Raw genomic sequence first — 16948 nt, 5'->3', positions numbered from 1 at the left:
GCAATTTCATCTTTCTATAATCCAAGCCTATATTAATACAGAACAGCTGAGAAGATACAAGATCCAGAACCTCTTCTGACAGGCCCACCGAGCACAACAAACCTCTAACAAATGGCAGACTGCAAAGACAAGTGCACCTCTACAGCAGACCTCCATATATCCAGGAACTGGCTTACACTGTCATGCTCACTGGCGCCCCCTAAGGAACTACCAGCCACATGTGCCAGGCTGGCCATCTAGTACAGCAACTGTAAAGTCCCAGACCGCAAGTCCCTCCAGTGAATAAAAAGAACCGTAAAGGAGATCGCAGGAACCTCACTATCGACCCTCATGGAGCTACAGTGGAAATAAACTGCCTCTTTCAGGGTCACCTACAGAGTTCAGAGACTTTATTAATTCAGCAAAAATAATATAAATTCATTGGTTTTATGACACAAATCATTACTTTATTAATTTCTTTATAGAAAAATATATATCACATTAGAAACAACCGGCAGTTTTAGGTCATTTCAAGTAGTAATAAACTGAAACCTAAGTTACAGGTCAAGAAGAGCTGATCTGAGGTAAAAGGTTAATTGACAAACAGTCTCACTGGGGGCTTTTTAACTAGTAACACCTTTGCAGTAACATAAAACACCAAAGATATGTGTTTAGTGCCCCTTTGGGAGCCAGCAGGTACAATTGTAATTACAGTAAAACCTCGGATTGCGGGCATAATTCGTTCCGGAAACATGCTTGTAATCCAAATCGCTCGTATATCAAAGGGAATTTTCCCATTAGAAATAATGGAAATTCAGATGATTCGTTCCACATGCCAAAAATATTCATAAAAAAATAATTAATACAAAATATAAAGTAAAAATACATAAAACAAATGAACCTGTACTTTATCTTTGAAAAGAATCGCGGATGGTGTGAGGGAGACAAGAGAGGAGAAGAGGAGCGAAAAAAATTACCCCAAAAGCGATTTTGTTTCACGTCTGTAAAATGAAAAAACTTGATGCAGTGACTGAGTGGAACAGAGGCCTCCTACCTGTCATACTGGGCACACGCCCAGTCCTCTGCTCTGCTCGGCCTTCCGGGCGGAACGCTAGGGGAGAGGGAGAAGACCGGGATGACAGGGAGAGAAGAGTTTACTTCTGATTTCTCTTTCAGATCATTTCTGAACCTGAATAAAGACACAGAGGTCATATATAAGCTGGACTAGCATGATGCTGTGGAATGAATGAAATGTAAAAGATATTCTGAGCAATGTAAACAGCACACAGTAAGTAAGCAATAAATTCTCATACTATTCCTGGGCACACAGCCCTCTTCTGGATTAATTTCTGGGACACACGGGTGTAGCAGGCAGCTCCCTGCCCCAGGACAATGCTAACAACCCCCTGGCACCAACGCACAGGCCTCCTGGGAGCTCCTGAGCCCCTCGGGGTTCAATCAACCCAATGAATCTCCAGGCTGTGGAACTTTCCAGAAAGTAATATTGACTTGTGCTGGAGGTCGGGCAGTGGGCGGGGCTCACAGGTGGGCCGGCGCGGCGCCGTGGAGCCGGAGCTGGTGATGGAGGTGGAACTCTCGTCGTGCTCGGCCGGGAGGGGGCGGCGGGTCAGGATGGAGGCGGGTCTGGGCAGGGAGGAGCGCTTCTCGGGGCTTCGCGAGCTGCCGTCCTGTGGCACACACACATTAGCGGCGCATGTTAGCATCTGAGCCGCACGGAATTACAGAAAGCACGCCAGGATCATGTTAAAAACACGCTAAAAATGCAGACAGGAAGGGAACAAAATAAAACAGACCAAAATGGGAATGTAGCAGTTTGGGGAGTAAAATCGCAGCTAGGAGCATAAGGCAGCAGCGATCATGGTAGATAGAGGCACAGGAGATTAAAGGGTTAAAGAACGAGAGTGCGTTAAAAACATCTTCTGACACGCCCACGGGTACGGGCCCAGCATTTACACCCTGGGGGTCTCTGCGCGGGCTACATCTGCAAGCCGCCTCTCTCTCTGAAACGGCTGTGGGCCGAGTGGGTGGGCGGCTCGGCCAGGAAGGACTATCAGGCTCTATTCTACTCCCGGGGGCTCCAAGTAATTATAAAGCAGGGACGCTGTGGAGGACAGGAAGGGTCTTTAATTGAGAGCCACGGGTACAGTTAGGCAGTTCTCTGTGACCGACCGTGTCTCTGCTCGCCCTGGATCGAAGGCTTGAAACTCCGTGGAGAAAATGAGGAGAGACAAAGGGCAGTGACTGGAGGGAAGATGAAAGCGCAGAGAACATGATGCCGATGTCAGCAACGGTGAAGCCAGAGTGAGACACAGACCGGCACAGATTGTATGGGTCTGTCTGACGCTGCTTCTTTTCTAATGGCATATGCAGCCGTCTAAGACGCAGGCAGCATTGTCCCTTGATTTAAGCATCATCAAAGACTATTTTGGGACTGGAGAGAGTCGGAATGGGAATTCCTCTGAGGCATTACAGATGGCAGCTGCTGGAAGACAGTGTCACTCAAGGCAGCAAAATGGCAGCATGTTTGTGAGGCAGGGGACAGGACCGTGTCTCTCTGAACCCACAGCAAATCCACTCCTCTCCTCTTTCAGGGTCACCTACAGAGTCCATAGCTATGCCTGCTGCCTCTTTAAGGGTCACCTATAGAGTCCATAGCTATGCCTACTGCCTCTTTCAGTGTCACCTGCAGAGTCCATAGCTATGCCTGCTACCTCTTTCAGGGTCACCTACAGAGTCCATAGCTATGCCTGCTGCCTCTTTCAGTGTCACCTACAGAGTCCATAGCTATGCCTGCTACCTCTTTCTCCCTCAGCTCATTTTCCTGGGAAACTGACCGGATGTTCTCTTGTGCTCAATCCCCCATCAACCCAGTGGGATTTAATGGATTTAACTCTTTTAAAAAGCAATCACACTTGAAAACCTTTTTAAAATCCCTCTTTTCATGTTTAGTGCAAATGTCCCCATAAACTGACCCCGAGGTCATAACAAATGCCTGGAAGGGGGAGGAGTTTGTGGCTGGGATTGGGGCGGGGTTATGGGTGGGATGGGATGTATAGTGGGCAGGGTTATGGGTGGGGCCATGGGAGGGAGCAGAGGGTACTCACAGAGGTACGGTCCCGGGATAGCCGCGTCATGCTGTGTGACTGCCTGGTCTCAGTGAAGGGTGCTGCTGGGAAGTGAAAGAGATAGAAAGAGGCACTGTGATGGTTAGAGAGCGGCCAGACTAGGACGGGTTAAACCAGCTGTGAGACACACACTCACAGCGCCAGATATTCGGAGACACCCACACTCGCCCTGAAAAGGCTTCGCTACCATCTCATGCCAGCCGCACTGCCCAGACTCAGACACACTTTCAGAAACCCTGCGGTCGTCCACAGTTTGGCTTATCACCAAAAGCAAGGGTGAGACGGGATTTGTTTTTGCAGCTCCTTGGCTGGGACGACACATAGACTCACGTGGTACCTTCACAGTCCATTTGTCTTTAGCTGGTACTGTCTGTGGCAGCATGGCCTGAGGCAAAAGGGGACAGGAGTCCGCCAGCGAGCCCCGAGAGGCCCACACGGCTCAGCGGCCAGAGCCGTCGGCTCACAGAACCTCCGTCGGGCATTTCGACGATGGCCAAAATGGGACGCACAGCTTCATTCTCACGGACACAGCACTCGAGCGCCCCCAACAGAGGCATGAGAGTCACGCAAACATGATGCTTCCCAGTAACCAAACCACGACGGAAGCGAGAAGCGGAGATGAGCGTAGCCATGAAGTGACGGTGAAACGACAGGCCACAGACGCGGATCCACAGGTTGCGTCGCAGCACGTTAACGGAGGAAAATAAGGATGCTGAATGGGAAGGACAACTCAGCTGTGCCAAAACAAAAACAATACAAAGTCAAGGACGATGGCAATGACAAATTAAATCGAAGGCAGGTGCCGTTCTAGTGATGAGGCGGATGTCCACGTCTGCCAGCCATATTGCGGTAGGACCCCGGAGTGGTCACCTGGAGCTCTCCGGCCAGCACAGGCATGGTGCTGGGCAGGCCTAGGTTGCCTCACCGCCGGCTTTAACACAGTCCTCCGGGAGGGAGAGTAGCTCTGTGTGTCTGGTTTTTTAGTAAAATCAGGCTTCTTAATCACAGCTAAAACAAGGAGAGACATAGTCACAGACAGCAGGGAAGAGATGGGTTATAGTCAGAGGAAACCCAATCTAACCCTCAACAAAACCTCAAGTGTGTTCGAAGCTGAACATCATTATGACCACATCAGCATTACACTTGAGTATAACAACATGCCTGTGTTGTGAGGGCATTTCTGACAATTCATCTCACACACCTTACAATGTAGTACATGATTTCTCTTCCAGTATTCAAAAAGTAGGTTCCATTATTACCAACTGAGTAAATAAAGTAGGGTTACAAGATTTTTTTTTCCGGTATTAGAATACATTAAAACAAGCTCAGGATGACTTGACGCAATTTTTTCCAAGAATCAAAATGTGTTAAAACAAGTTTAAAATTATTTAACATGAACTTAGCAAGCTTGGGGCGAATAGAAAGTTTAGGAAGAATAAAAAGAAAGAACAATAAAAAATGAAAGAGAGTCAAAACATGTGAGAAGTGCCATAAAAGACCGCAGGAACCTTTCTTCTTCTTCAGGTCATCCCTGGGGAAGAAGACGGGCTCTTTCCGGCCTGGTTTGCGCTCCGGGGTGGAGACGCGCCCCTTCATTCTGCCCGCGACTCTCTCCTTTGGCCGCTTCTCCACAGCCGCTTTCTTGATAGGACTCTTCGGCGTCTTGGGGAGGGGCTCCACCTTTTCTGTGGCCATGCTTTGGTCGTAATCTACGGTGCAGGGAGCAGAGAGAGCAGGCTGAGGCACCGGGCCACTCAGGCCAAAGGGGCAGAACAGCACAACTCCACAAAGAGCTCATTTCTACATTCCCTAAGCACTCCTGCACACACACTTTCTGTCTGGATAATGCTCAATCATTACTTAATCCTAAACACTCAATTACTGAATAATTATTTTACTGTACTGAAAGTGATTACAATGCAATAATGTAGCAGTAAAATACAGTGAAAAGTACAGTTGCATCTCACCTTGAGAATCCACCCAGGCACTGTCTGTGTCTAAAATAGAGTCATCAATGGTTGTCTCATCCTTATAGTCATCATAAGACTCAGTTACGCCTTCGCTGTCTGGGACCACCTCCTTCACAGGTGCAGCTGGAACCTCCGGGGCCTCAGGTATATCAGAAACCTCCTCCAAGCTGGCTGCCTCCATTTCCACTTCCAGTGCCATTTCAACTGACTCCTCCTCCTCCTCCTCTTCCTCATCTTGGTTGATACGTGGTTGGTCATCCTCAACTGGGGCAGAGAAGCGGACACTGTGGCCTGGCTCCTCCCCTTTATCAATAGTCTGCACCACAGTGATAAAGTCATCCTCAACAGTGACCACAGACTCAATGATGGCTTGAGGTTCAACTAGCTCCTTAGCCTTAGCTTTAGCATCCTCTGGGACCACTTCTTTCTCCACTGCTTTCTCCTCTTCAGGCTGTTGTTCCTCCTTCTCTTTTGCTTCCTTAATGACTTCATCCGGCTCTTCAGCTAGCTCTACATCCACATCCTCCAGTTCTTTCAGTTCTCCTTTATCAGTTGCAATAACTGGAGTAGGCTCTTCTGGTTCTTCAGAAACCTCAGAGGGTTCTGTCACTGAAACCTCTGCTTTGGCTGGGAGGGAAGCAGCTATATCTTCTGCCTGCTTTGGTTTCTCTGGTGCAATAACATCTTTCATTTCTGCAGTGCTCTCCAAAGAATCCACAGGTAATGGTACCCAGCTATCTACCTTTGCAGTAGTTTCTGATTCTGGTCGCGTGGGCTTTTCTTTTTCACACACCTCTACCTTCTCATCTTCTGTGGCACTCTCCATGGAAGACGTAGGTGATGGTTTTATGGGTCTTGCAAGTCTAGCCTTTCCAACACCTGTAAGCTGGTAGACATCCTCTGCATCCACCTCCTCATATGCCTCTTGGTGTACTAAGTCTGGCTTCTCCTTGACTTTCTCCCGAAGTTCCTGAAGCTCCCGCTCCTCCTCTACACTCAAAGGCCTATTCTCCGTTTCCAGTTTATGAATTTTCCTTTCATAGTCTGCGATTTGAGCCTCTGTATCTAAGGCAAATTTTGTCGCCATGTCAGGATCAGGCTCTGATTCATCAAGAGTCACTTTCACTGTTGGTGTTGCCAAAGGTTTAGGTGCCTCACCAGGCTGAAGAACCTGGAAGAACCCCTCTGGTGGTACAGGCGATGCTTCTCTTGAGAGTTCCAACTCTTCTACCTCAGGAATGATTTGGTCTTTGATGTCACCTGTAAGCCCAGTAGTTACGTTTAAATCCTTGGCTTTTTCATCAAATAATTCAGCAGGTTTGATTGCTGGTTCTGCCTTGGCATCTTTTGCTGAAACTCCTTCAGCTGTGACAACTTTCTCTCCATCCAAGTCTTCCTTTTTAAACTCTTTAACATCTCCATCTTCTGAACTGTCCACAGCCTGCTTTAGAGTGTCATTAATTCCACTTACTTCTGATTCAGCTTTCGGTACATGAGCATCTTCACTGACACCTGCATGCCCCGTATCCCTCTCTTCTGATGCCATAGTGGTAAAGATTTGAGGAGGCGAATCCATGGGACTGTGAACATCTGCAGGTGAGGGCATTGGTCCAGAATACTCATTAAAAACACAATAGCCCAGCTCCTCTAACTGGCTTTCGCTTCTTGCTGTCTTCTGACTCTGGTCTACTAAACCTAATTGGGCCAGAGAGTCTCCCATCAGCCCTGGAACATCAGCAGGGACAGACTTTCTTCTCATCATCTCTGGGTCAACACTCTCAGACGTTAGTCTTGACCTGGCTCCTGCCAAATCTAGCATTTCTGGCAGGTCAGGGGCCATCACAGTCCCATTTTTGTAGTAAAACTTCATAGGTACAGGAGATTCGGGAGACTCCGCCTGCGGGCTCGCCTTTGTGATGGGTGTGGCTGCAGGTGGGGATGAGATGGGACTGGTGACAGAGGCAGCGGTTTCCAGAATTAGAGGTGGGAAAACCGGTTGCTTCTCAACAGAAGGAGTTGTAACTGGAAGGTAGTCTGCAGACTCATCAAGACTTCCACTTGTGTAGGACATGATGTCTGTGGCTAAGGGGGAGAAGTTCCTTGGCCGTCCTTGACCCCCACTTGGATCCACGGATGCAATAGGGATGTTCAAAGAGTAACTCCTCTGCTCCAGTGACAATTTACCTGGTGAAAGCCTGCACTCATCCTTCTTCTCCACAGCAGGAAGAGCTTGTGGCTCCTCTACATGGCTCCTGTAAGCATCCTCTGACGGCTTAACAAGTGTACTGTAGCTTACTTCATCTACAGAAGGAGCCACTGGTATCTTCTCAGAAATCTTCTCACTAGCATCAATTAGTTCATAGTAGCCTTCTCCATTGCCTCTGACATCATCTTCTTTAAGAGCAGAAGTCTCAAAATAAGCTGACATGCCAGACTTGTCAGTGTCAAAGCTCTCTAGATGCAGACCCAAAGCTTCCGAGGGTGCACCAAAATCTGGGTGCTGTATCGGTTCCTCTTTTGCAGGGGTTGCTTTTGCGTAAGTAGATGTATCCTCTCTACTTTCACTAAATGGTGTAATAAGCTGGTCTTTTTCAAATATACTCTCCGGCTTAACACCTAAATGAGGGTCTGATAGCCAAGCTTCATTAACATCCTTACTCTTACTAAAGGTTTCCATTGCCTGGTCTGACTTCTCCTCTAATTTAATCTTCTTTTCGCCAATCATATCCTCAGGCTTATCACTCATTGCCATTTTCCGTATATCCTGATCAGCCGACCTGTCCAAGAGGCTATTAGATTCAAGCACTTCGACCGAAGGCTGCTTCTCCGCAGTGGTCCTGGGTAAAGTTATTTCTTCAGCTCCTTTCTTGGGGATCTCTCCAAACAGTTGGTCAGCAGGCTTCTGTGATACCTGGTCCAACTGCAGGAAGGATGGTTCAGTTGTATCTTTAGGGTAACCCTGACCATTTGACGGGACAAGACCTTCTTCATGGGTGTCCGACGGGGTGAACATCAGGTCATGTTGTAGACCTCGAACTTCTGAGTGTTCCACCAATTCTGGGAAGCCAAGGTCCAAAGGGCTGGTCTCCTCACTTCCCATTGGTCTCCCAAATTCCATCTTCAGGGCTGTAAGCAAATCTAAAGTAGTCTTGCTGCTCTGCATCATGGTGTATTTGCTGTGAATGCAATTCCCACAGCAATCGCCCCAGAACACACACAAACAGAGCACCGCACTACTGGACTTCCCATAGACAGAAATGCTTGCAGTCGCTGGAGAGGTACAGCCAGGGCAGAGAGAGCATAGAGCAGCCCAGTGCTTCCAGGGACAGTGCCACAGCTAACGGCATGCAGAGCCATGGCGGTGGATGGAGGAGAGAAGCATTATTGACATGGAATAATCAACCATGCGCAGGTGAGCGAACAATCACCGTGGATGAAGATCATGCTGTTACCATGTATTTATTTTTTTTGGAAAATGCAGACACACAGACCAATGAAATGATGCTTGTTATGGCCTTCCTGTGTGGCGAATGTATCCTTGTGTTCAGCATCGAACACCGATGTGCTCAAATTATGGCCTAGATCTTTCTAAAAATGGCCACAAACAGTGTACTGACGGAATTCCAAACGAAATGTGGAGGAAATAAAAAAAAATCTAACAGCAATGAGAAGCTTTGGCAAAAATCACTAGGAAGTAAATCATAAATCGGTACATTTTCTGAATATTAAAAATACACTTTAATTGCAGCAATATACATTAGAGGTGGCAGAACTCAACGGATGCTAGTTACAAAAAAAGAAACACATGAGATGGCAGCAAGATGAAAGACGCGAAAGCAAATGGTTTGGTCACTGAGAAGCACAGTTTCAGAGACTTTCCACCAGAATACCATCACGCTGGAGGTTTGGCATCACATCCATGCACACAGGAAGATGTGTGATTTACAGCATGTATAAATCAGTAGCTTTCATTGCAAATGTACGAAGCGCAAAGCAATGGGTTATAACCAAAGGCGGGTCTGGAGACGACGATCAAACAGTCACGACACAGCGCAGCATCGACAGCACGTCGCACTGCCAGGGCCACCAACGCAGCAGCCGTGAGACATGGACACGACACGTGAGCAAACCTCACAAATTGCGGAGACAACTGAACTGTGGCTCTCAGCATATTCATAAGGAGCACTCTGGAGTTGCCATGGAAGCATGTTCACCTTCAAGCCTGTGTTGCCTTGCAGCTTTAGCAAAATGCACCGTTATTCCCCATCGCCCAAACACTGGCTACGCTGGCTATGGAGAGCTAAGCAGCAAACATGCAGTCTGGGGTGGGGGAACACACCTTCCTGGGGGTACTGTTCCAACCCTCCCTCAACAGCTCTCCCGGTGAAGGTTCCTGTAGGCACACTAGCTGCCTCGGCCTGCGGACAGGGCAGAGCCGGGGGCTCGCTTATGACCTCTGCCTGCTCTAAGCCCTGAGCCGCAGGCCCCTGCTCAGGCTCTTCCCCACTGCTTAGCTGCTCTTGCTCCTCAAGAGCTGCCGCTGCAAACTCCTCTTCCTCGTCAGCTGCGGTAAGAGCCTCTAGTGTCTCGTCTTCTTCAACATGGGGAAGAAGTGTAAACATCAAGACTACAGACAACACAGACTTGGATCACGTGGACAGGAAATAAACAGAAGCTTTAAACTCTTAGCAGTTAGAGGTCTAGCGTTCTCAATGTGTACGTTTATCCTTAACAATGGAACTTATGTTGAGAAATATACAAAACAACATTAGCAGCCCTGATACATGGCAATGACTTGTGTGCCACTTCTTCAGAGATCTTAAGAGATTTTGCACTAAAGATGTCATTACTTGAGTATAGGCACTATAGCATTAAAATCGATAAAATCAAGCACACAAGAGCTAAAAATATCACAGCGTCACTAACAACACCGTGAACCAGGGCAAAGCTTCTGCCATTGGAGAGTGGGGTCTGAAGGGCTCCGTCTTCACCCCCGTTCATCTAAAAAGGAGAGGGGCAGACGCCAGGCGAGTGCGTGTTAAGGTATCTTTTACCAATCAGTAGTGATGGTAATGGTTACTGTTATACCACTGTTACCAGTATGCAGAGTTCATACAAGGCATAGTTCAGTTTGCCAGAGCTAACACCGAAAGACAGAGGAGGGAATAACTGAGTAGGTAAAATGGAAATGTAAATGAATGGCAAGATGAAAGATAAAGAACTGCTGGAACCCACACCTTCGCCGGAGTCTTGTGACTCTGCATCTAAAGAGGGTAGGCTGCTGCTTCCTCGCGTCTAACAGCACCTGACTGACGCCCTTCCAGGCGGACGTGTGCCTTTCTGCCAGGTCAGGGGACGACGTTGTGGCTCTCTCTCTCTCTGAACTCGGTCACTGTTGTCTCCAAACTCAGGTTTTCAGTGTCCAAATGCAGCATAGAGTAAGTCACCGCTCTATAAACCTATTCTGCCTCAAAATGCTGCGTAATTCTGAGTGGAAAAGCATAATTTGAGTTGATTAGCAGTGTTTGTTTTACACAGCTGCTCCGCTCTGCTTACAATCAAAGGGTCCAGATACAATTTAGAGGTTACAGCTGAGTCTACAACTCACAAATCACTCCGCAGACTGCAAGCGAGTCTACAAGTCACAGTTGACTCTGTAGGTTTGCAGGTCATTCCACACGCTACAGGTGACTCCTCAGGTCACACCCGAACGAACAAGTCACGGATTTGTGATAATGTTAGTGCCAGGGTAAATTTGCTAGACTTTCCCACAGGACTCTTGTGCTGTGGAGCCGCGGGTGAAACAGTGGAGAAGGCTGGTGTACATTCGCAGAGGGGATGGCTTGAGTTTGGTCACCGCGCTGCCCGAGGCTTTTGCTAGGTCATATCATGAAGGATCGGGCTGCTTGTTAGCGGAATGTCTGACACGGACAGTCATTCCCTCATTGCAGGGTGTAGCAAACAAAGCTGACATTCACCCAGATTTAGGGAGCTTTATACAGGTATAGGGCGGATGGTGAGGAGAGGTGGGCAGGTCTACAGGGGTGGGAGTGGCTATGGGGGGGCGGGTATACTGAGTGGCTGTTGAGTGGGCGGGCCTACAGGGATGGAAGTGGCCATTGGATGGGCGGGTCTACAGGGGTGGGAGGGGGTACTGGATAGGCGGGTCTACAGGGTCAACACCACAAAGGAAAATCTGAAACCAGACATCACAGAGGCAGACTACAGGAACGCAGGAGCCAGACGCCACAAAGCTCATAAAATTCATCGCAAGGTCAACGCAATCGGCCAGCGTGAGGCAGACGCGTGTGTGTAAGCACGCCGCCCCGGGTTTCACCCCTGTCAGCGGGAGATCGCTGTCAGTAAGCACTCCTTAGCAGGATGCACAAGTGCCCATGCAGCAACACGTGGAAGGGTATGCGTATTCATGTGTGCATGGGCTCTCCATGCAGGGACAAGAATCTGCAAGCAGAACACGGGCAGCTGAATCTGTGTGAAAACTCCTTGTGCATCTACCACTAGAGGGAAAGGCTTATAAATTCAGCATAGTGTTATTGAGGAGCGGGGGGCTACAACTGTGCGGGCACCTATGAGGAATGAGCTCTAAGTGCAGAGCAGAAATGAACACAAGTAAAAAGCAGTTAGGTGATGAGGGTGTGCATCTGTGCAGTGGGGGGGGGGGGGTGCGGGCAGCGCCATCCGCAGACAGCGCCGTCTTCATCGACACGATGACATCATCACACGGGACTGGATGCGCGGACAGTCAAACAAAGCGGTGCGCATGACACAGAGATCGAGGACAGGGAGGACAGGAGCAAGCGGCAGGGGGGCGGGAGAGAGAGTAGAGGGAGGCAGAGGAGACGGACGAGTGGAACAGAAAAGAGCAGGGGGGGCAGGAGGAGGGACAGAGGAGAGGAACCATGCGTGGTTCACCTTCGATCTGCCTAAACGCGGCCACTTGCCCCGAAGGGCGAGAGCCATAGCGTGTCCACTCAGGGCTGAACAAGGGGTGCTCATAGTATTCCTCATCAGAGTGGTAGGGGTCATCGTCGGGCACAGACACCGAGATGGAGGGGGCGAGGAACTTGCACCGCTCCCGAGAATTTTGGAAGCGTTGGAGAGGGCCTGCCTTCTCCTCATCCCCTACATCTACAAACAGACACAAGGGAGAAAACTGCAGGGAAAACCGGACAGAGAGAGACAGGAAAGAAAGACGAGCAGGCGCTCAGGCGGCCGGGTGACCAGACGACCAGAAGACCAGATGACCAGGCACACGGACACCCAAACACGGGGACACATGATCACCAGAGAGCCGGCGATTGAAAGGGCCACGCCCAGACTGCTTTGCGTCTCCTTATGTCATGTGATCAGAAAACATGCGCGTGAAACAGCTCTGAGGGAGCATCAGAAACATCTCAGGTATCATTAAATTTCTAGATCCAGAACATCGACGGATCTGCGCATGACCTTCTTTCTGCCACCTGGTTCTGGTGATTATGTTATTACTGGACACAGACAGAGGTCAGAACGGTCAAGAGAACTTGAGGGAACAACGAAATCAATGTATAAAATAAGGCAAAGTAGGCACTGGGCTACCACAAGAATAACATGGAGAGAAATACCAGGAGACATGCAAAACAAGGAATGGAAAATAAAAACGGCATCGTGTGAAAGACAAGAGGGACTACGGAAGTTGACGTGCTGCGGGGGGTTTGCGAGGATAAGGGGCGGGGGGGGGGGGGGGGTATGGGGAGAGAGGGGGACAATGACGTCATGCAGGCGCCATAGCCAACACTGAGAGACCTGAGACCTGAATTTGGTCCCTGGACCTGAAGGGCTTTTTTTTTTTTTATTTTATTTTGAGGGAGGAGGTGAATTGGGGGGTGGGGGAAGGGCGAGGAGCCCAGCACTGCGGAATGAGGAAGGAGAGCACGACTTTTTCACAGTCGTGCTGGGTTGAGGAAGAGGAGGAAGTTGATACAATCACAGAGACAGAATATTAACCCGAGGACAGCTAATGGACCTCATGACCCAGGGCCACCCGAAACATCCCAGGATGCACTTGTTTCCATCTCCTCTCCAGAGATCCTCTTTCCCTCTCGAGTGGGATGGGTGTTTTTTTAGAAAGCGAGGGTAGCCAGGAGAGGTGGGTGTGGCCCTGTCGTCATGCTCTGGGCTGAATTAAAGCCCGGATCATGTAAGTCTGTCACTTCGCCTGATTCTGACCTTCCCGTTGCTACAGCGCATCGCGACAGCTTCACATGGTTTCTGTTGTTACCGTCACGCTTACATACACTCTCGCTCTTTCTCCCACTTTTGTTACTGGCTGGATAAACCTTGGCACGCCCTCACACTCCTACCTTGCTCCAGAGGTCCGAACTGCTCTGCGGCCGGCGAGGGCGGAGGAGACGGTGGCAGGTTCGCTGAATCTTCGACTGAGGGACAGGAAAGTTTAATCTGTTTAATCCTCTGGGCCTCTCTGACAGATAAACATTAAGGACATAGTTTTGTAGAACTGAGTCATTCCGGCATGGAAACATCACATAACACATAGAGGAAATAAATTAGGACTGTAGATAAGCATTTTCTACGCTTTGTGAATGCTTTGAATAACATAAAATCTGTCACTCGCCGCCGAAGTACAATCCCAAATAGGCACAATGGAGTGGCTTGCATCTGGCTGGCCCATCGAGGAGAGGCGCAGAGAGGGGAAGGCCCCCGCTCAGCACCGTAACCACGGTGACTCCCCCTCCCTGGGGCCACGGGGCCCTACCTGAGGGCAGCCTCCTGGCAGGATCCTGGTGAGGCTCCTGTTCGCCTTTCAGTACGGCCACAGCCTCGGCCGTCACCTCCTGTACGATGCGCGCCGACACTTGCTCTGCGTGACACAGAAACACACAGAAAACCAGCTCAACCTTGGGGGGGGGGGGGGGGGCACGAGCTCCACAGTGACCTGGATCGCATAGCATAAGGGTAGCATAGTGTATAAGTCTTCAAAGTAATTAAAAAGTAATTAAAATTCCAAAGAGAACATCCTGCTATAGTACGATGAATATTATAGCGCCAGCAGGTTACCTTCGCTGTGTAAGGAACAGAAATACTTTTATTAATAATACTTGTATTAATAATCCATCCATTTTCCAAACTGCTTATCGTACTGGGTCGCGGGGGGTCCGGAGCCTATCCTGGAAGCAATGGGCACAAAGCAGGGAACAACTCAGGACGGGGGGCCAGCCCATCGCAGGGCACACTCACACACCATTCACTCACACATGCACACCTATGGGCAATTTAGTAACTCCAGTTAGCCTCAGTATGTTTTTGGACTGTGGGGGGAAACCGGAGGAAACCCCACGACGACATGGGGAGAACAAGCAAACATGCACACACATGTGACCCAGGCGGAGACTCGAACCCGGGTCCCAGAGGTGTGAGGCGACAGTGCTAACCACTGCACCACCATGCCGCCCCTGTATTAATAATATTAACAATTAATAATACTTTTATTAATATTAATCATTAATGATACTTTTATGAATAATATTAATCATTAATAATACTTCTATTATTTTAATCATAACAATCCCAGGCACACACACAGTCACACAGCAGAATGCCCAAAGCAGACTGACATAAATGCTACTAGTATCAGCTTATAACCGCACTATGCCTCAGTTCATGGCCTCCGTTCTGTTTATTAAAGAGGAAATTTCAGCAAACAGGCCCCAGACACCGAGGCAGGCACTTAAATGTAATTTAAGAGAGAATAGCGCATGTATTATAAATTTAGCGATGTCAGGTCTGAATTCGATTTTGTAATATTCCCTCCCCCGCCCGCGCGGAGAAGGACGTTCATTCCGGAGGAGGTGAAGCGGAGGTTAGAAGCCTTTCACTGTCTGAGTTGCGCTGTAATTAACTCAGCCATTATGCCCATCTACATAAACCGTAACGGCACCTTGCATTCATCTGGAACTTCGATGAGTAAAACATCACGATTAACAGCCTGCGCGCCCTGCTGCTCGGCCGCTGATTATCTGGAAGCGGGCAGAGGCAGCGCGGCCCCCGGAGCCGGGATCCAAACGCTGCTAACGTACGCTCCCGCCTCCAGCGAAACGATAAATGCTTCCTGGGCCTTTTTAGAAGAAGCTTCCCAGGATCATTTTAAATGATAAATAAACAAAACCCAGGATTTAAAAAAAGAAAATAAAGCCAGTTCTCTTCTCCTGTCTCCCTGCTGCCCAGCTCCCGCGGGGAGGAAACAGGTTGGAACAAAATACATCGGCGATGGCTGGAACATTGGCAGCATCGTGTCTGAGGGGATCTCCATGGCAACGGCAGCTCCAGGAGGCTAGGCTAGGGGAAACGTACCCGACACACCCGGTTACCGAGGAGACGGCAGAAAGGCATGCGGGAACCATTCCGATTAACACTGAAATCCACTGACCCTGCAGCCCACAGAGGCAGAGGATGCACTTAAGAAACGGCACTGAGATTCTTTAACATCATACTCAACATAACTGTCTTGCAGCCTTTATAGCTTCACTACTTCAGTGATTTTCCATATCCGCAGGTGTTTGTCACTGAAAGCCTTCATGCCCCCACAAACCACAGAGGTCAGGTGCTCCATAAAGACATTTTAACCATCTCTTAAACCATAAAAGCCATTTATGCCACCCCTTATGTTAAAGGACGGTTAGGAAAATTCATCTTTCCCGTTTTCCACAACTCTCCAGCAGATGTCCTCAAACGCTCCCTCAAATCCCCACATAACCTTCCACGACCCCGGCGCCCACTGGAGCCTCCCGAATCGCCCGGAGCCCCGCTCACCCTCCCGGGCCGCCGCTGGACACCGCCTTTCCCTCCGCCTTTCCCTCCACGTCTGGATCTACTCAGCCAGCCATGACTGGCCGTCACGTCACCTGGAGCTTGGGGCCAGGCGCGGCTCTGAGCACTGGCCTTTGTCATCCACGGGGAGGCGGACCGTTAGGCCCCTCCCAACCGCCCCCCACCCACCCCACCACTCAGTCTACTGCGAATGTGCCTCGCCTGCAAATGAGCCCCCGCCAGACTCCGTCGGCAGCCAGGGCGCATAATCGAGCCTATCAGGAGGGCCGGCTGGCCGCCCAATGAGACAGCACTTTCCCTCAGATACCCCCCAGCATTGTTCTAACAGGGGACAGACATGGGGACAGACATTACTCTCACAGGGGACAGACATGGGGATGGGCCAGAGACTCATGCACACATGCACATTTAATTACATATGTGTCCACACACACGCACCTGACATACAGGCAATAATGCAATGCAAACACACAAACACAGGCTGACGCTACACAAGACAGAGACTCCTAAGGGCCAAGGACCCCCACAAGAAATACCAAAATAACCCCACCGCTGTGACTGGTCAGTGCCCCTGTCCCATCGCTCATGCAGACTGTGTGAACCCCCCCCCTACCTCCACCGCTTCCTTTGTTCCTCGATTTCCCTCCGCGTGAGACGTCGATTCTCGCAGATCCAGACTGGAATGCCGCGCCCACACGGTGCCACGCTCAGCTAGAGCCCGGCTCCTCGGCACGGGACTGCCACGCCCACGCCGCACACACTCAGACACGCGCGCAAGCAAGCGAGCGCCGGGCAGAGCCAGCCCACCGTCACCCCATGCCAGGACCCCTCTGCGTGCAAGCAAATCTGTTGCCCCGGCAACAAGGACTCGTCCTCCTCAGCTCGCCGAGATCGCAGTGCGCCCCCAGCTGGCCCACGCTGCCCGGTCCCGCTGTGGCACACGGGCACAGTCAACATCCCACGGCAGCAGCTTTGCATCACTACCAGCTTCCCAGACATCCATCCATT

General features: G+C 49.9%; 1 protein-coding gene across 9 annotated transcripts in view; it reads right to left on the bottom strand.

Annotated features, from left to right (window-relative positions):
* map2 (microtubule-associated protein 2) overlaps nt 1-16948 on the bottom strand; it is a 76619-nt gene that overhangs the window by 8180 nt on the left and 51491 nt on the right. For 2 of the 9 annotated variants that reach the window (XM_048978944.1, XM_048978945.1), the window contains exons 5-14: nt 13869-13973; nt 13456-13530; nt 12029-12244; nt 9435-9689; nt 5093-8221; nt 4634-4834; nt 3996-4133; nt 3105-3169; nt 1523-1667; nt 1034-1090 (exon numbers count right to left, since the gene is read on the bottom strand). In XM_048978944.1, the coding sequence (XP_048834901.1) occupies nt 1034-1090; nt 1523-1667; nt 3105-3169; nt 3996-4133; nt 4634-4834; nt 5093-8221; nt 9435-9689; nt 12029-12244; nt 13456-13530; nt 13869-13973 (4386 nt within the window). Of the gene's footprint in view, nt 1-1033; nt 1091-1522; nt 1668-3104; nt 3170-3995; nt 4134-4633; nt 4835-5092; nt 8222-9434; nt 9690-12028; nt 12245-13455; nt 13531-13868; nt 13974-16553; nt 16696-16948 lie in introns of those variants that run through there. The other 7 variants (XM_048978946.1, XM_048978947.1, XM_048978951.1 and 4 more) reach the window with 7 other exon arrangements.

The sequence above is a fragment of the Brienomyrus brachyistius genome, chromosome 16 (assembly GCF_023856365.1).
Source record: "Brienomyrus brachyistius isolate T26 chromosome 16, BBRACH_0.4, whole genome shotgun sequence".
Classification (NCBI taxonomy): Eukaryota; Metazoa; Chordata; class Actinopteri; order Osteoglossiformes; family Mormyridae; genus Brienomyrus; species Brienomyrus brachyistius.
This window is presented reverse-complemented; position numbering and strand designations above follow the sequence as displayed.